The 20,528-nt window shown below is 40.4% G+C and overlaps 1 protein-coding gene across 1 annotated transcript; it reads left to right on the top strand.

The window, feature by feature from the left end:
* Nucleotides 1-1,274: 1,274 nt before the first annotated feature.
* PRMT3 (protein arginine methyltransferase 3) lies at nt 1,275-15,095 on the top strand. Its single transcript, XM_087664468.1, has 7 exons — nt 1,275-1,618; nt 12,458-13,162; nt 13,270-13,367; nt 13,450-13,528; nt 13,681-13,938; nt 14,043-14,210; nt 14,458-15,095. Exons 1-7 carry the CDS (start codon nt 1,331-1,333, stop codon nt 14,962-14,964), a joined length of 2,103 nt encoding a protein of 700 aa, XP_087520594.1. The 5' UTR covers nt 1,275-1,330; the 3' UTR covers nt 14,965-15,095.
* Nucleotides 15,096-20,528: the final 5,433 nt, after the last annotated feature.

Below are 20,528 nucleotides of genomic sequence, written 5' to 3' on the forward strand. Positions count from 1 at the left end.
AGCATGGTATGAAGAGAGCTATTGTTTTATGTGCAAAAGGAGAACTAGAGTGTGGAGCAATCTGCTCAAGGGTTTAAGGCCTTGTTGAATAGATGCATAACCAATTTGAGGACCCACTCCGTCTTAAGGTGGAATTAAAGAAACCAAAAGTGTACATAGATTTTAGATTGCTATTGAGAAGGAGTGGAAAATGGTTAGGCTAGGGAAATTAAATGTGGACCAAAACCCTAAAGTCTCTCATGTAATGCAAAATGTGGTATCCAAAGGGAGTTTCATATGTCCCACAAAGAGAGGAAGTCTCAATGGTGGATAAGATAGAAGCTATTTCAAAGTAGTTGCATGACTTGAAAATCCATGTAACGGAGGAAGCTAGGAGAAGAGTAGGTTGTAGACCGATGCCTCGAAATAGTTATGCTGAGGACACGAGACGATAAGGAGAAAGAGGAGACTAAAGATCACACTAAAATTGCAATGAAGTTGGTCATCTTAGTCCCAACTACCAAATTTTCTTAGAAGAGTAGGAGACATGTACCTAATGCCCTAAAATGTTTTGAGTATGAAAACTAACTATGCCATAGAGATAAAGCACGTAAACTAACTAGGGGTAAATTTTCAAAGAAGAATCACAATGTTACCATACCGTTGTAATGACATATGTGCTAATGGGTAATTGAACAAATGAGTTTTGGGGCACTCCCTTGTTCTACATTCAAATATCTTGTTCGGACATAGCCAACAAATTGAGGCATGTGAGAGATATATTTCTTAGCAATGGTTCCAATACCTAGGGTGTTGAGTAATGATTTTCCACACAAGGAAAGAGGGACATGTCAATGATGTGTTCAAGGATGAAGATTATATGCCTCCCAATTATGTGTTCAAGGAAAGAGGGACATGTCAATGATGTGTTCAAGGATGAAGATTATATGCCTCCCAATTGTGTGACGAGAACTCTCACATGGTTTGTTTTTTGGTTTTTTTTTTTGGGGGTGGGGGGAAGACATTACTTCAAAATTGTACATAATTTAACTTAGCATGTCCCTTGCTCCTAGTAGTACATCACATTTAGAAGATTGAGGTGTGAAATTGAAGCACCAGAACTTGAGGGTGCCTAATGTAGTCTCTCTACCCTAACGTAGGGTTCACATAAAAAACTTTTTGTAGCAAATACAAAAACCTTTACCTAAATTTTTGAATCAACTTACATGTATTGGCGATTTTGATAACTAAAAATTTTGTAAAGTTTAGAATTTTAAACCTTGTTCAATCAATTGCAATTCAGTTTACATTGAGGCTGCCCTAGTAGAGTACGAGGAACTCGTGAGGTCTAATGGAGGAAGAACTGGATTCACTCGCTCGCGGTAGGGTAAACGAAGAAGAGGAAGAAGAAGAAGACGAAGAAGACAACGGAGCCGGCTGGGAGGATTGGGCCGATGAGGAGGACGAGGTCGGAGATGGCGGCGTCAAATGTCTCTTCTGCGAGGCTCACTTCTCCTCCTCGGGCCTCGTCTTCCAGCATTGTGCGAGCGAGCATTCCTTCGATTTCCTTAAGCTACGGCGGGACCATCAGCTGCAGTTCTACGATTGCTTGCGCCTTATCAATTACGTACGGTCTCAGGTAGGTAAACATGAGGGTTTAGCGGTTCCAGTTTACTCATTCGAGATGTAGACCACAATACTAACAATGTCTGTACAAGATACAATAGCTGTGACCTTTTTTACTTGTAGCATGGAGCTCTTTTTAGCTGATTCAGTTATATTTTTCTCAATAATGTTCGAGGGGTCTTACGGCTAAGAAACTAACTAAAACGACAGCTAGTACACAATCTAAGAAGCTACACGGCTACTAGCAAAGGCCAATGCTATGCAAAAGTGCAAGGGATTGGGATGTACTGGCTGTAAGCTGGTAGTTGATGGCATTTTACCCAAGACCCAACTACGCCACCGTATCACAAAACTTCACAGATGGAAAATAAGCCCCATTGGTAGGAAACAAGCAGAAGAGTGAAAGTCTTATCGCATGTGCAAAAAATACATTTACTATGATAGGTCTCATCATAACCCTTCGGGCAAACACTTCCCCGAGGTAGGAAATGCTTGATTTTCATTGTTTGAGTATTTGTTCTTACTACTTAGATTTATTGCCCTTGTATGACTAAACTTTGTTTGCTTTTTTAGTTGCCCATCTCTTGTTCTCCACCATTTTGTAATTGTCTTGATTAGTAGAGCATGTTAAAAAGTCCTTAAGATGCACGAAAGATGAGTCTTATTAGGAAGACGAATCCTCTAAGCTTGGCAATACAGACATTGTTGAAATTTTTCCTTGGTTTAGTCCAAATCAATTTGTAATCGTTTGCAGTCCTAAATTACTTGTGAATAAAGTGAAGGAAGTAGCCCTAGATTGGTGAGGAATCATAACATCTCACATTGTTCTCAAATTAGATTTTTTGTGTAATTTGTTGCATAGCAGTAGTGAATCAAGCAGTCTTGAACAGACCAGAATCTTAGCATAAAGAGAGTTCACATCCTATTTAAACTTATTAGTGGGTCAAAATGTGAAATAGAGTTGTCAAACAATCAAGTGGGAGAGTGAATTCGAGTATTGTCATGGGAAATCCAAGCCTCCTTGATAGAAGCCTTGCAATATGCCCTCAAGGGTGTTGCTACACAAAAAAATATAAAGGCTAAGCCATCTACAAAGTTTCCATGTGACACTCAATATCCATTGAAGCTGCCCCACCTTTGTAAGTAGGTACAGTGACATGCTACCAGAACACCCAAACTTGGATAGGGATCTAATCGGTTGCATTGATTTTGGCCAAAGTTGTGTGTTTCCTTGGGAACTAAGGCAAAACATACGAGATCATTTTGGTTGTCATCATTGTCTAATGCACTTTGAGATTGATATGTAAAGGCCAACCCTAAGATTTTCAACACATGAACCTTCTCAGATGAGGAAGGGCATCCAAATCTAGTAGAATTTTAGGGGTTGCATCCACCAATGGGAGATCCCCATTGTGTAGTAATTGCATTAGGGGATTGCTAGCCCAAAGCAAAGTCTCTCTTTGTACAATTGGTGAGAATGGACTTTTGGGCATTAATATAGAGATATGAGGCCACTGTGGAAATTTCCCATAATGCCATGTCCATATTAGACTTGTTTGCATTGTGAAATATGAATGAATTTTTATCTAGATATTGATCAAGGAGGTTTGTTCTGCTGAAAGGAATTAAACCAATGAGCTTACTGTTGGTTGCAAGATTATCCAACAAAGATAGCGTTGGATCAATCAACAAGGCAAACAAAGGGCTTAGAGGACATCCTTTCTCTAGGGGAGTGAGTGAGAGATGAATCATGAAGGCAAACAACAAAGGGTTCAAAGGACATCCTTGTCTAGTGGAGCAAGTGAGATTTCTTTGCAATCTCCCATTAAGTGCTACATGCACAACCCAATAGAGCTAATCTTGTCAATGAGGTAAATCATTTGATCACCAAAGCCCAAAGTAGACATCAATTGGTGAAATATTCAAAAGCTTTTCTTGTCATGACCACCACTTGACCAAAGGTCCTAGCACAATTAACTTTCTATCGAATACTAAATATATTGTGCAGAATATTTCTACCCTTGATAAAACTATCTTGTCTTAGGTAAATAAGGTGTGATGGTATCTGCTGAAGCTTATTTTTCAAAACCTTAAAAAATGCCTTTGTGTAGAGATCCCATGAGAGGAATAGACCTTTAGCGCTTCATAGTTAGTAGTTACCATGAATTTTTGAAATACATTTTGGAGTCATGAAATGTGGTTTTGGCCTCGATTTGCAACAACAAAATGAGAGCCCAAAATACAACTCAATCAATAAATAAATGTGTGCATGTCTTTATGGTATTAGCTACTTTAAGCCTTCACATGTTTAGATGCTTACATTGCTGAATATATGGAATACGCACACTATTTAGTAGCTACTTGCTACTAGGAGTCAAGAGTTATTACCATCTTATAGCTACACAAATCCTTGTGTGACTCTCACCCTCTCCCTAAAGATGGCTGCAAGGAAGAGAAATAAGCTGCAAATGTGTTTGGTAAAGATAGAATTTGAAGGCTAGAAATGAAAGATAACGAATTGAAGCACATTGGTTGTTAGCAAGAAGTGGAAACACAATTGGGTAAAGTTTAGGGCCCCTCCCTCTAAGCAACAAAACGTAAGACTAAAATGAGAGCCTAAACAAAAAGCAAGAAAGGTCCCAAAATTTCCTTGGAGTTTTTGAAATGTTTTCATTTTGTTGTTTTTGTTTTGGGGTCCAAATACCATTCATGCAACTATGCAGTGCTTCAATTCACAAGCAAGCATTGTAGGTAGCAACTTAAGCAACACAAGCTTCCAATTAGTTGGCATCCAACTCATTCACTTCTTGATCTAAAATAGCAATAGGAGACTTGAAGCCATTGATATTAGCAAAGTTCATTGGCTTATTGTTTTACAAAACGTAAATTTAGCAGTTTGGAGACTGAATTTGGCAAATGCAGTAGTGTAACTACCCAGATGATGTCACCAGCTGATCATTGGCAGCAACAATAGGAGGCTGGATGACATCCGAGGAAGCCTGATATGATGAAGGGTGGCCTGCATATGCAGTAAATGCAGGCAGTTGGGCAGCAAAGATGTTGATTGGCTGATGATGTCAGAAGCAACAGCAAAATGTGGCCTATAGGAAGGTGCTAGGTGGTTGGTCTCAGTTGGAATTAGGTTGCTTGGTGCTGGAGGGAGTGCAGCTGCTGTAGTTAGCAAGGGCTGGCTAGCTGATGGAAGAGGTCTGAAGGCTGGAAATAGGGTGCCAACCATAGAAACAAGGAATGCTCGTTCCAAGCCTTAGGAATAGATTAATGTGTTCCGATGGGCATCTACTGGTGAAACGCTGCTAGAATGCTCCAACATGTTCAGACTTCCATTTCAGCCCATTCCATTGTGTTCCAATTTGTTCTTGTTGCCGTTCCCTAATTGGAATGGTGGTTCCTTGAAAAACAATCAACTTATCTTTTGCTTTTGCCCATTTGTTTCATTTTTCTCCTGCATTGGTCTCCCATTGGTCATACAAGCTTCCCATTCATCTCTAGCTAGGCCTACCCTTCTCATGGTACATGCCATCCTCAACATGTAGCAACCTACCTCTCTCTCTCTCTCTCTCTCTAGGTTCCACGTGTTGACTGAATTTTCTTCACGTGTGTGTATGTATATTGTTCCCCCCGTTCCTATTTCCCAACCCTAGGCGTCCCCTTATTCCTAGGGGTCTCATTCTTGTTTCAATTCCTTGTTCTTGGTAACTATGGTGCCAATAGTTGTAGAGAGCATGGAAGATTGACGCAACTTGCAAGAAAGTATGAGTTGAGTGGCTGGGCAGCCTTCTATTTATAGATGTGGATCCTCCCAAAATTAGGATTTTGGCTTATGGGACATAGAAGCTTTGGTAATCTTTTAGTTTTGGAGCTATTTTAATGAGCTAATGAAGATTTAATGTGTAACGCATCGTTTTTTGTTGGAGAATAATTTGGTCTACCATAGACTTGTCCACCATGAGCTCAAGAGTTGTCTATAGTAGGACCCTTACTAAGACTCAATGACATCATTCGTATGCTTTTAGCAATCGTTTCCTCTATGATCCAATAACCACAATTGGAGGTTCCCACTTTGTGTTGACCGTTTTTTTGTTGCTTTGAACTTGGAAGCTTTGTAGAATGTCCAAACTTCATCATGTAATCATCATCTTCAATGGTCTTGCCAACCTTATTAAGTTAATCCAAAAGTCAACAAAACTTTTGTGCTTGCTTGAATATGTTAGCCTCTTGAGGCTTGAAATTGACAAGCTAATCCTTTAACTAGTATCAATGGAGTGTCAAAAGTAGATGCAACAATAGAAGCATAAACAAGTGCTGAAATGAACTGCTGAACACAAGACAGAAAGAAAAGGAAGAGAGAACACTGCAAAGAAGAGAACTTAGAAGGATGCTTGAGAAATCGAATCCATATACCAAATACAAGACATTCGCATACAACAGTGAGTCATTGGTTGTGTGGGCATTGGCACCTACTCCTCTCTCCAATAGGATGTCTACCTAGTGAATGATGATAAATGAGGAGCCCCACTATATAAAAGCGTAACATAGGCTCCAAATTAGTGCTCATCGGCTAGCATTGACATCATAAATGCTAAACTAACTTGAAATGACCACAACAAAAAATGCCTAAAATAACTACAATGTGCCCGGTCGTAAATGACATGCATTGACTCACACGAGTAAATCTTGCTAACATCCTCTCTTAGATCATGGGTGATTTGATATAATGATACAAGAAGAATGACTCGTCATAGTCCATACAACATAGAACCACCAGAGTAGAACCATGGATACCCAAGCAGTGAGTGATCAAGCCACCACTAAGATGCCTTGGAGAGAACATAATGTTGATGTCGATTGTATCAGCTTTTGAAAATAGAGAAGAACCATAGGATGCATTTGTGTCCGCCATTAATGTCTTGGAGTAGTATATAAGACCATCTTGTAAAAAATGCTACTGAACATAAGTGATCATGGATTCCCTGCTCCCTGCCTTTGGCCAGACCGCCAAAGTGTTCCCTCATGTGAGTACAAAACTAGGAGCCAAGCTTGCTCTTTGTCAAATAACTAGCGCATTATGAACCTGGATGTCAATCCCAGCTCCAAGATATAAACGTGACAGACTTCGGTCAATGCGTAAATGATGTCTCTTTGGAACCTTTGCACCACTATACTTGAATAGATGAGGTTTACCTACCCCATCTCACCACCCACTCACACTTCCTCTTTGTGAGAGATCATTGCATCATCGGCACTAGAAAGTAGTAGAGGAAGGGGCAAACAATCCCTTCTCAAGATTTGAAGAAGTGGATTCCTTCTGCACCTTGGACCTCTCCTTGGTTGGAGGATCGAAGTCGGAGTTTGAGGAAGAGGATGACTTGTTGGAGGAGTTTGCATCTCGTTTCTTCTTCTTCTCCTTCTTCTTCCATGTGACTGCTAACTCCTTGCAGTCCTTCTGCAAGTGGCCCTTCTTTCCACAGTGATAACAGTGGGCCTTCGACGACTTCTTCCTATCACCCCTCTCTGAAGCTATAAAGGCCTCACCAGAACATCCATAATGAGACATAAGCCTCCCTTGGAGATGCAAAGATACCTCATGCTTAAGCAACATTGAGGACATATGTGTGAAGCTCACAAGTGTAGATGATGTCCGCGTTGTCAAAGCATTTGCCACTCCAAACTTTGGGGGAAGTGTATAGTAGTACTGTATCCATGAGATGTGCCTCTAGAAGGGCAGAGTGCATGTGTCGAAGCTGGTCCTATACCTATGTAACACGGAGTGAAAAATGACCAAATGGTGTTCTTAGGTCAAACTTCATGTGCTGAAGTTGGCCATAAAGGGTCATTGCATGCATAGTAGAAGGTGTCTCGAAGCTTGGATCATACTTTGGAAGATGTCTTGCAGGAGGTAACCACCAGTAGAACTTCTTTAGAAATGCATTGAAGAATAGTAGAATAGGCATGCGCATCATCTGCATCCCATGGAAGCACACAGCTTCCTTATGGTTCTCATCAAAATCTTTAGGAAGTGGAAAAGGATGTTGAGGACGGAGAATAGCTCCACAAACAATGTACCATAACCATGTTTGTACAAGCCAGGCTTTCATAACAGTACTCCAGGTTAGATAGTTAGGTCCATGTAACTTACCATGAGTAGAAGTGCACAAAGGGAGAGTTCACATGCAATGATAATCAAAATTGGATCAGAAAATAAGGATTATTGTTGAAAGAAGTGGGAAACACAGCCAAAAAGTGCCAAAAATAGCAAAGATAACTTGTTCAGATAGTCGCTCAGCCAATATTTAGGAGAAGAATACTGAAACGTAGGTTGAAATGGAGCATTACGTGTTGCAGGCTGATGTGGACAGGTGAAACAGCTGTCGCAGGCTGAAAATGCAGGCTGTACGGAACCATAGACAGGCTGAAAAATACTTAGGAGCTGGTTGAATACAGCAGCAAGAGCGTAGAACTTGAAATACGATACCATGTCAGATGTGGATGCAGCAATGGAATAATCTGTAATGCAAGACAAGGAAAAGGAAGAGAGAACACTGCAAAGAAGAGAACTCAAAAGAATGCTCGGAAAATGGAATCCATGTATTAAACATGAGACAATCACTTACAAAAGTGAGTCATTGGCTGCATGGGCATTGGCACCTACTCCTCTCTGCAACAGGGAGTCCACTTAGTCAATGATGATGATAAATGAGGAGGAGCCCCATGTTAGAGTGCAGTGAATGTGGAAACGTATGGGCAAGATTGAAAGACAATAAACTTGAGAGAAAGAGAGAGAGGAACGAGATAGAAGAACGTATAAATCTATAGACAATGAATGTTGAAGTGAAGAGGGCAGATGTACCAGGGCTGTTGGTGCATCTACTTGAGCCGAATCTCTCCCACCAACCTGTTATCACCAACTAAGGAAGGACAGGCTGAAATGGGCTATATATAGCCAATAAAAAAGAGAAAAATATGGTAAGTTGTCCAATCAAATCTGGTTGACTGCTGCCAGATTTAGCCGACTTGCCAAATGTGGCCAAATGCTACTATAACTGGCTGATTGAGCAGCTGCAATAAATATGAAAAATACCAGCCTACTTGCATGGTAGCGTCCTATCTACGAAACTTGCTCGGATACTGGCGATTATTGGAAGTAATACCCAAATTGCTAGGAAAAATGCCTAATGCCCTTTGAGAGTACCTTTGAGAAAATTGATTGCACCAATAGTAGCTCGAGAAATGCTAGTCGAGGGGATGACTAATCTCTAACATCCCCTCTTAGATTTGGGATGTGATGTAAGGCTCAAGGATCTGGAGTGTTGTTAGAGAATAACCTGAGGAAGTGCCTTCGTAAACATATTTGTGAGAGTTAACTTAAAGAAGAGCTTGGGGAAGCGCCTTCGTAAACAAATCTACAAGATTATTCTCCGTCTTGCAATACTTCACATCAATGGTCCCATCCAGAAGCTTCTCTCGAATGAAGTGATATTGGATCTCAATGTGCTTCGTCCGGGCATGGAATACAGGATTCTGTACCAAGGCAATGCAACTCTCATTGTCGCACTGTAGAAGAGTAGGACGAGTCTGGGGGCACCCAAGCTCCTCCAATAATCTCCGAAGCCACACAACCTCACATGTGGTGGAAGATGCAGCCCGATACTTCGCCTTAGTAGAATAAAGGGCTATTGTGGGCTGCTTTTCGCTACTCCAAGAGATAACACCTGTACCCAAGGTCAAACAGTAGTCCGTAGTAGACCGTCAGTGGTCCACATTGCCAGCCCAATCCGAGTCACTCCAACCTGCAAGAACCAGATCAGGAGCATTTGCACTTGCGGAATAAGAAATCCCTAAGTTAGAAGTCCCCCTCAAATACCAAAGAATCCTCAGGACAGCCTGCCAATGCACCTGTTTGGGTTCAGTCATGAATCCTGCCAAAAGACCCACATCAAAACAAAGATCAACACGAGTGTTGAGAAGCTAAATCAGGGATCCAATCAGAAGTATCCATCACGGGAGAATCTGAGTGTGAAGTGGCCTTCCAATTTGGGTCCATAGGAGTAGTAATGGGCTGACAAGTCTTCATCTCAAAAGTCACCAAGAGCTTCTAAATGTACCTCTATTGAGAGATGAAAATCCCCCTCTGAGACTGATAAATCTCGCGACCCAAGAAGAAATTAAGAAGCCCCAAATTCGTCATCTCGAATGCCTGATGTAAAGCTGTCTTGGTCTCTCAGACCTTCTATGCATGATTCCCTGTCAGAATCAAATCAACAACATATAACACAAACAACACACGACCAACCTCGGAAGTGTGCACATAAAGCTGCGGATCAGCCTTGGAGCGCCGATATTCCAACTTCGACCAAAGAAACGAGTCAATCTTCTCGTTCCATGTATGCGGAGCCTGCTTGAGGCCATACAAGGTCTTCTTCAACCTGTAAACTTTCCGATATGAGGATCCAAAGCCAGGAGGCTACTCAACATAGATCTCCTCTTGCAAGTCACCATTTAGAAAGGCCGACTTCACATCTGGTTGATAGACAGGCGATGCCCTATGGCTAGCCAAGGCAAGAACAACTCGAATAGTCGCCATATGAGCAGCGGGGGCAAAAGTATCATGGATTCCTCTTGGTCCAAGACCATAGGAACCAACTCTTCCCACCGAATGGTCGACTCTTGCCCTGATGCAATAAGGGCGGAATAAAAAGTACCGAATTGTGGCGGCAACTGGGATAGTAATGTGATCGCCATGTCTTTGGAGGAAATAGGCTTCCCCGCATTTTGAACCTGCATCTGAAGCTTTCAAAGCTTGTTGATGTTGAGCTAAAATATGCATTACTTGCTAATTAGCCTCTTAAACAGCCCCAAAACACACTAAAAATGCTATTTTAGAGTAAAACCCTAAAACGGGAAGCGGTTCGAGAAAGCTTAGCGGAAACCCTAATTTTTGGGGCACCCTTCCACATCTATAAATAGATAGGCTGCCCCCATTCAGCAATCATCCTTGTTTTGCAGGTTACACTAGCCCACACACTCTCTGCTGCTGTTGGCGCCCAATTTCCAGCCTGCAGCCCGCTTCCATCTGCTGTCCAACCATCATGGACTGCAGCCACATCATCTTCAGCCTGTCCATTGCTGTAGGTGACAGCTCTCAGCTATTGGCGACTGCTCCAAACTGTCCCAGACTGCTGTTCAGCCTGCTGTCTATCATCTTCAGGGTCAGCCAGCCTGTGTTTTCAGCATTGCAGGCCCTGACACTCTCGGATACTGTTTCAGCCTGCTGTTTACAACAGACTGTGCACAGTTTTCGGCCCTCGATCGGTGGTACACTGCTGCGTTTTCTAGTTTCCAGTCTCCAGACTGCTGCGTTTTGGTGACCAGCCTGCTGTCATTCACTATTCAGCACTCCTACACTCCGATTGGTGGTCACAGACTTGGGAGCCGTCTTCGGTGGATGTCACACTCCGATATTGCTCTGCCCTTGAGCACACTGTACACTCTTACATTCATTTACAGCATTCATTCACTTTAGAGTTGTGTTCTCTCTCTCCCTTCTTCTATTTGTGTTTGAGTTTTGAGTTTTGCGTTTAGGGTTTGAGTTTTGAGTTTTGCGTTTAGGGTTTGAGTTTTGCCCTCTGTGTCTGTGTCTTCGTGTTTTTGTGGTGGTCGTACACTCTGTGCATCCTTAGCGCAAACCCTAGCAGTCTTCTTAACAGTTGATGTGTTCCCGAAGCGAAGAAGACTTATTCATGGACAAGGTCCGCATCTGCACCTCCAAAAAAATCCTCTTCATCAAGGTCATCTAGTTGTACATCTGATTGAGCTCCAGCCATATCTCTCTAGCCACCGTCAAGTGCTCGATGTGAGCTATCACGGCTGTAGTGCAAGATAGAAACAGAAAAGATCAAAACTTGGCATTTAGTTTGTCCCAATTAGACTGAGCCTTGGTCAACTCCACATGAGCATTGGAAGAGAGTTTTTTTTGGGGGATGGGTGTGCCGTATCATAGAGGAGTCGGTTGGGAGTGGGGTTCTTTTGGGGCTCTGGAGAGGGGGGGAGGGGAGGGGAGTCAAGTCCCTTGCTGTTGGTCTATGGTTTTTGTATGGATCCAAAAAAATACAATGTCCAGACATCTTCACTAGCGAATCTTGAGCCTCGCTGAAAAATAAGTGGAATGTAATAGTTGCAAAATTTTTTGGGGGACGGGTGTGCTGTATTGTAGAGGAGTTAGTTGGGAGTTGGGTGGAGCGGGGTTCTTTTGCAGTGCCGGGGGGGGGGGGGGGGTCAAGTCCCTTGCTCTCGCTCTTATGGTTTTTTTATGGATCCAAAAAAATACAATGTGTAGACATCTTCTCTGGCCAGTCTTGAGCCTTGCTAAAAAATAATTGGAGTGTAATAGTTGCAAAATTTGAATAAGGTCTCCTTCTATATTGCCTTAGACAGTCTTCAATATTCTAATTTGAGTTGTGCATTGTTCTTTGGAGTCTGGACATATTTTTTATTTTGAAATTGGCACATGGTATCTATTATAATTTCTCAAAGTTTGTTTTGAAGATGCTTGTAATTTTAATACTTTTCTCATAATTTGTTAAAATTATGTTTAAAGATTAGGGTCACGTATGATTCAGGTCCAGGGTCTGAATCATACTCGTTTCATACTTTCATATGCATTTGCATTTGACGTTTGATTCATGTATGAAAAAACTATGCTCTTGTCTACCTCATAGTGGTCTACCAAACTCTTGGGTTTACAAGGCTTTGTGGCACTGTTGAGCTGCGAGCGTGAGATAATACTTTCTGAGCTTCTTCAAATCTTTCTAACCTATAGTTCTCATTGTTTCAGGTGGCAAGGTGCACATGTTGGAGCTGTGAGCTCATCAGTGAGTCTCAAGGTGGCCTCCTTCAGCATTTGAAAAGTGCCAATCACAGTGGATATTGTAAGAATGACTTGAATAAAAGGGAAAATGGACATAATGCTGACAACCAGCTTCCTTGGCACGATGATAAATTCTTAACTCCTTTTCTGGACGGTGACTCACTTCTTTATAGCTTTGAAGAGGATCTGGATGATGATAGTGATGGGGAAATTGTGGATAAAGACCTCATGAGCTTGGTACATGACAATGATTTGGAGAGTTGCTTGTTGACCAGGGGGGGTGTTGCTAGCCAAGAAGGCAGCACTTCTGGTATGGATCTTGCTGATGGGACAACAGATCAAATGAACAGCCTGACAATTAGTAGCATGTCAGGGTCAACTCAATCAAACAATTCACATACAGAGGAGCTACATGTTTCCTTGTCAATATCGGGTGCGAATGGTGCTGGGAATGGTCATGCTGAGATGAATCATTCTGTTGAGAACATTGATCCAGTACCTCAGACAGAGGTATTAGTTGATGCTTTGCAGTCTGTCACGAGGAAGAGGCAGAAAGACAAACTGAAAGTTACATTTGCAGAAGTGGCTGAGAAAGAGAGGTTCAACATTAATCAAAACTATTTTGGTTCTTATAGCACTTTTGGCATTCACAGGGAAATGCTAAGTGACAAGGTATGCCCTTCATTCGTATGTGGGGTATGTTTCAAGTGCATGGGGATGTGTAGAGGGTAGAGTAGAAATGTAGCATATCACATTGAGAAACTGACAAGTTCATGCAGATACGAACAGAGGCGTATCAAAGAGCAATTTCAAGGAATCCCTCTTTGTTTGAAGGTGCCATTGTGATGGACTTGGGGTGTGGGACGGGTATTCTAAGGTTTGTGGAAGCCATGCTGTACTTTCCTGAAAACATATGATTTGTTGAATATTTAATTATCTTGTTTATGTGATGGACACAGCTTATTTGCAGCAAAGGCTGGAGCCAAGCGAGTTATAGCAGTAGAAGGAAGCAAAAAAATGGCACTTGTTGCTGAACAGGTTACTGTTTATAACCTCTATCTTTCTGTTCATACTTGGGCTTTGTATTAGCTGTGCAGAATATGCATTTCAAAGCATCAAATTAATGCTCTGTTTTTAAGAAATTCAATCATGTCACATATTTCTCTAAAATCAATAACTGCGTTGCAAAGGTAGCCAAAGCAAATGGCTGTTTCAGTGATTCTGCAGAAATGAACAATGATTGTGGCAAGAGGGTGATAAAAATAGCTCAAGGAATGATAGAAGAGCTGGATTTGTCGAAGTTTGTAAATCCACATGGGTTTGATATTCTGGTCAGTGAGTGGATGGGATACTGTCTTCTGTTCGAGTCAATGTTGAATTCTGTTATAGTTGCACGTGACCGCTGGTTAAAACCTGGAGGTGCTATACTTCCAGATGTTGCTGAAATGGTGAGCTTTATCTCTGGTTTCTGCACAAGGTTATTTATTGGCTACATTACTCCTTAATTGGTGATCTTAGAGGCCATTGTTTTGTTGTGGCTATGTTACTGCAGTATGTGGCTGGCTTTGGACTGGGAGGCACCAGTCTTCCTTTCTGGGAAAATGTTTATGGTTTCGACATGCAATGTATAGGACACGAGGTTCTTGAAGATGCAGCTACATCACTTATTGTGGATGCTATAGAGAGCAAGGATGTTGTCACAGATCCTTGTCTCATTCAGGTTTTCTTTTGCTTTTCCTGCTTGTTGTTTTAGGCTGCTTCAGACTTGATTATGATCACAAGATTATGCAAATGTGCTGTTAGCTTCTAATTGTGTTTAAATGTCTGTCTTATTGCCTGTTAACTGTTGGGGTTTTAAAAATAGAAACTTATGTGTTTTTGTTTTTACATTGGCTTGTGGACATTTTTGTCAGTTGAAAGCAGAGGCTGGCAACAAAATTCTAACATTTCAAGATCTTTGCATGTAGGCGTTTGACCTTATGACCATGAAGGAAGAGGATGTGGATTTCACGTCTTCTTTTCAGTTAAATGTATGTTCTGGCCCATCTGTGGAGAAGAATTGGGGAAGCATGAATGGGAAGCCAACTGCAGTCAGCAAGGCTATCACACAAAACAGTAATTCAGTGTGGTGTTATGGACTGGTAGTGTGGTTTGATACATGTTTTACAAGCAGGTTTTGTACAGAGACTCCTGTTGTATTATCTACTTCTCCTCACTCTCCAAAGACACATTGGTCACAGACTCTCCTTACCTTTCGAGAACCTGTGTGTTTATCTTGCTCTGAACTGCATTCAACAGAAGTACCTAAAGTTGAAGAAGTTGGTACAGCTGCTTCACCAGCCTTTTTTGTAAAAGGTCGAATCAGCATAGCTCGCAGTTCCAGGCATAGAAGCATTGACATTTCTCTGGAAACTTCTGCTGTTGGGGCATGTGGGATAGTGAGAACATGGCCGGTACAGATGTTTGATATCTAGTTTTTTACATCTGCAGCCTTTATCCATGCCTGATGTTTCTGCTGTTTTGAGTCAGGCGTCCAAAGGCTTGTTTCTTTGGTAATACTGCAAAAGTGAGCTACCTTAATTCTAACAGCTCTCTTTATCATTGCCTTTTGTTTCATTTTGCTATCAGAGTTTGTAGAAAGGTGTTACATTGTAACTGAATATCGGCATTACTGTTACCAAAATGATGGAAGTGGGAATTCTGGTATCTTGACACTTGTGCAAGCAATGCAACTTTTGTATCCCTTGCTAAGCAATTTATTCTGCTACTATTTTCAACTTTTGTGAAAAGCTTCTTGTCAGACTTGCATTTCTCCAGCAGGCTTCATATGGATTGGATTGCTTGTGCTCTGACCTAACGTCAGCTTATTTTCAACAATTGCTAGCGACAGCTGCAGCCTCAGCCCTGCAAAGGAGAGTAATGTTTTGATGTGCAAACCATTATACTCTCTTTGCAGGACCCTGAAAAGTAAATGCCATTATACTCTCTCTCTCTCTCTCTCTCTCTCTCTCTATGAGTAGTTTATAGCTTGGCACACCAAGTAGTTTGTAGTTTTGATAGTATCATCATTTGCCCAGTAAACACAGTGCATAGTATAGTCTCTATCTCCGGTTGCCTTCTAGCTCGAGAGTTCGTAGTATAGTCCTCTATCTGTGACTGCCTTCTAGCTCAAGAGTTCGTAGTATAGTCCTCTCTCTGTGAGTAGTTTATATCTTGGCACACCCAGTAGTTTGTAGCTTTGATAGTTTCATCATTCACCCAGTATGCAACTCAGCAATTCGTAGCTCACCACACAGCACAGTGCATAGCATAGTCTCTATCTCCAGCTGCCTTCTAGCTCGAGAGTTCGTAGTATAGTCTGCTATCTCAGTCCTAGTAAGCACAGTTGTTAAGAACTCTCTCTCTCTCCCCCTCTCTCTCTCTGTGCCCAGATTGTTTCTACCATGTAAATCCACTGCTCTTACTCTTCTCTCTTTGTTTCCAAGTCGCCCAGATTGTTTCTACCATGTAAATCCACTGCTCTTACTCTTCTCTCTTTGTTTCCAAGTCTTTGCAGTCCAGTCATTTTGTCTGAGCCATTGAGTTTTTTTTCTTCTTTTTCCCCTTATTTTCTTGACCTCTTTTTTAAAGGTCTGTTCATACGTAAAGACTTGTGTGGGTTCTAATTTCCCTAACCACATCCTCCTAAGGTGCAAGGGTAGCACCTAAGGGTGAGGTTTGAGACGTAAGTTTTTGCCTTAACATCAAGATGTGCCCAAAGACTTTCTCAATGTTCTTGGCATTGTTGCCAAACCAAAGGGAGAGCTAAGTCCATGGAGAAATACTTGTGCTAATGAGTTTGCAACTTGGGAGTGGAGAATGTGGTTAAGACTCATCCCAAAGTGCTTAGGAATACTTGTGTTGATGAGTTTGCAACTTGAGAGTAGAGAATGTTGTTAAGACACATCCCAAAGCACTTGTGCGTTTGCTAGAGTGAGAGGGAAAGTTGGTGAAAGAGATGGTTACAACCAATAAGAATTTTGAAGATGAAGTCAAAGGAGATAATGACCAAAGTGCAAGAGGAAGTACAAGTACACATAGAAATTGAACTAAGAAAAGAGGCAAATCAACAAGGTAAGTCAAACACCATCTTTTCAATAGTTAACGTAGCTAGATTGTAGTTCATACATTTTTAGGTCGCCTTCGATGGATGGCATGAAGAAATGCAAGAGGAACTAGTTGATGAACTATATGAAGGATATTTAGGGATATATAGACTAGAGACTAAACCAAGGCCAATTCTAGAAAAAAAAGTGTTCAAGTGGATGTTACCATAGGAATTTTTCAAGAAAGGAAAGAATGAATCAACTTTGGAGTTTATAGGCATGGAAGACAAAGCCAGAAGTACTAAAGCAATCAAAATGTCTTGATTGAACTAGAGTATGGATGACAGATTAACTTATATAACTCAAAGCATGAGTAGGTGATTTTTAAGATGGAAGTCAATTAGAAAGGAGGGCAAATGGTAGTTTATTGAGGTGGCAAAATGTTTAAAGGATACCAAAGTATGGATTATAGATGAATTTACACTAGTATAACTCAAAGCATGAATAGGTGAATTTATTAAGATGAAGGCAACTAGAAAGGAGGAGGGTAGATGGATAGTTCATTGAGTTTTGGCAAAGTTATGCTGGAGGTGTTTAGAAAGCCCAATCACTAAGTTGCTTTTGGACCATTATAATATTTAGTAACTTTTATAGCTTTAGCAATTGATTTTTTTGATGTTGATGATACCTTGATGTGGATTTCTTTTGGTTCCAATGGCACCTTGAAGTGGATTGTAACCAAAATGTTGATGTGTCTCTTTGTTCTATATGCCTTTGAGGCAATTAAAAGGACGCTAATGTACTTTTGTTTTTCTTCCTTGCCTTTCTTCCCATGATTTTAATCTTTGCTTTTCGGCAGTTGTTCATAGTGGGAGTTTCATATAATATAATCAAAGTGTGAGAGTTAAAATTAAGCTCTTGCTCTAGTAGTAAGATGTATCGAAAGACTTTCTCAATGGTCTTGGCAACCATGTAAAAGGCAAATTAAGCTAAGTCCATGGGTTCTACCTATGCCAGTGAGTTTGCGACCTAGAAGCAAAGAATGCGATTTTGAAAGACTTACTTGCAAAAGTACTTACATACTTGGTAGACCTCGAGAAAAGTTGGCAACATAAGTAACTATAGCTTATAAGATGAAGTCAATAAAAGAACAAGAGGTATCAAAACAATGAGGTGGATAAGTAATGCATGACAAATATTATCTTAGTAGTAATTAATGTACTATATTGTAAAAGAAAATCCATATATATTTAGGGGGCTTCCTTGATAGAGGGAGTGAATAAACACAATAGAAACTAGATGATAAAGATTGCCAAGGATGTTTAGTCATACAGGCTAGTGACTAAAGGCTAATATTGAAAGAAAAGGATTCAATTGGATGATACCATGGAAAACTATTAAGGAAATAATTGAGCAAATTTGGCCTTTGAAAGTATGCAAGATAAAGTTGAAGCATTGAAGGAATTAAATTATTTCAAGGGAATCAAAATAAGGATTACCTATAAACTTGCATTAACGTAGCTCAATGTTGCTTGCCTTCACCATACAATGGCTAATAATTACAAGAAAGAAAGAAAGAAAAAAAAGCACAAGAGAAGAGAATTCCAAGGCTTGCATGATCCAAGAAAAAAAAGCAAAGCACAAGAGAAGAGAATTCCAAGGCTTGCATGACCCAAGAATGGATACAATCTTGTCCTATGCATGGGTGAGTACCTTTCATATACATGTATTTATAATATTCAGTTAAGCTTTTATGCTCAAAATACATTGAAAGCATGTTTTTTTGAGTTTTGCTATTTCCTCAACTTGCATGGCTTGCTTTTGTGTAAATAAATTAAAACACATTCTATTCTAATAGCTTTACAAAAATAATATTTTGTCTTCTCTAAAAATACATCAAAACAAATCTATTGTGTATATGTACACACAAAGTCCTTGCACATAGAAAATATAATGCTTTTGGTAAAATTTTTCACAATATAAAACACATAAATTTCACACATTAAAATATACACTTCAAAATAATAAATTTTCTCAACTCCATCTAATTATTTGCTCACCACAATACAAAACACATTAGTATCCTTCAATTTATCTACTAGGCATAATGTAACTAGTACTGTGTGTATGCGTTTGTATGATAAATCACAAATTATGCAACAAATAGTTAAAAATTACACAACAGTAAATATACATTTAATTCCATAACATTTCAAAGTTTTTGCACATACAAAATATAATGCTTTCAGTAATATTTTTTCACGTTGTAAAGCACACAAATTTCTCACATTAAAATGCATACTTCTAAAAAATAATTTGCAACTCTGTCTATTTATTTTCTCATAGTAACACAAAATATGTTAGTATCCTTTCATCTATCTACCAAGCATAACGTGACCAATATCCTATGCATGCGTTTGCACAATAAGTCACTGATTATACAACAAATAGATAAAATCCACAATAACAAAAAAAAAAAAAAACAATAACACTCAAAGCACGCCTAGATGAAATCGCCAAGAAGAAGGTGGTTAGAAAGAGGGCAAACATGTAGTTCATTGAGCTGAAAGAGCCATCATAAAGGAGTTTGGAAAGCCATTGAGTTGCTTTAGGGTTGTGATGTATTTAATAACTTGAGTAGTGGAATTTCTTTTTGTGCCAATGGCACCTTGAAGTGGATTTTCACCAAAGTGGATTGTAACTTAATCTTGATGTGTGTCTCTTTGTCTTATACACCCTTGAAGCATCTAAATGGACATCTCTCTCTCTCTCTCTCTCTCTCTCTCTCTCTCTCTCTCTCTCTCTCTCTCTCTCTCTCTCTCTCTCTCTCTCTCTGTATGGTATTTTCCCTCAACTTTTTCAACATTTTGTAGAGATTTGTATTGTAAAAATATGTTACTCTTGATTATTTGGCATTGTTTAGATATTTAGACAAAATTCCAATTTAGTCTGTTCGTAGATGTATGTATGTGTGTGTGCACGCGACAACGAACATGACCTAGTGGTAACCAACATAACGATGACTAATACCTCATCTCTTAGCTTAGAGGTCAAAGCTTCGGTTAGTGAAAGGTGAGAAGGATCAAAGCTTGCTTGGAAGTGAGCTATGGCAGAGAGCAAGAGCAAGAAGAGAGAGAGACACAAATGGGAACTCCAATAGTCACAATGTGTGACCGGGCCTTCCTTTATTCAAACTGTTACTAAAAGAATAAAGAATAAAGTGACGGTGCACCACCTGTAGTGTGCAGTGGCGAGTATTGTCAGTGTAGTAATACACCGGCGACTAGGCAGAGGCGGCTTTACCCCCAACAACCTCCCACTTAAGGGCGAATTTGCCCTAGTGAGGAGGGAAAAGAAAAATAAAAGATAGTACAATGTATACATGTACAACAGGATGTGAGGAAAAATATCATCTCATCCAATGCCCATCAATCTCCCGAGGAAGGCAAAGCGCTTAGTAGTGAGGCTTTTTGTGAGCAGATCTACAGGATTTTCATTAGTGGAGATCTTGACAAGGTCAACAAACTTGTCCTCCATGACCCCACGTATGAAGCGATACCTCACCTCAATGTGTTTTATCTGTCAAAATTGTGGGAGAGAAGGAAGGAGTCTCACTTGTGGCTTTCTTGCTTGCACAATGAGGGAATACACACAAAGGTGGAGACTGAAAACAGTTTTCCTCTTCTTAGTTTGTGTAAGCCAAAAGAACTCTCATACAAAGAAATAGAAGAACCCTATATATGGGTCTCAAACCAAACTCAACTAACTAAGGTAGCATACTAACTGAGCCACAAACTAGAGTAGATAAGGATAGCTGTCATCTAGCTATTATTCATGGACGGTGTACCAACCGCATCTGCAACAACTGACAAGTCGGTGACATAAATGCACAACGGTCACCCTGGCATATCACGAGTGGAGCTCGATATCTCAACACTCCCCCTTGATCTCAA

Source organism: Lygodium microphyllum, chromosome 23 (assembly GCF_053477565.2).
Source record: "Lygodium microphyllum isolate KBCC chromosome 23, Lygodium_microphyllum_v1.1.10, whole genome shotgun sequence".
NCBI lineage: Eukaryota > Viridiplantae > Streptophyta > Polypodiopsida > Schizaeales > Lygodiaceae > Lygodium > Lygodium microphyllum.

What these genes read in the sequence shown, in the direction of transcription:
- PRMT3 (XM_087664468.1), top strand. Translation starts at nt 1,331, where the DNA reads ATGGAGGAAGAACTGGATTCACTCGCTCGCGGTAGGGTAAACGAAGAA. An exon ending in TGTGGGACGGGTATTCTAAG is followed by an intron (nt 13,368 to 13,449) that starts GTTTGTGGAAGC and finishes TGATGGACACAG; the next exon opens with CTTATTTGCAGCAAAGGCTG. An exon ending in CAGATCCTTGTCTCATTCAG is followed by an intron (nt 14,211 to 14,457) that starts GTTTTCTTTTGC and finishes CTTTGCATGTAG; the next exon opens with GCGTTTGACCTTATGACCAT.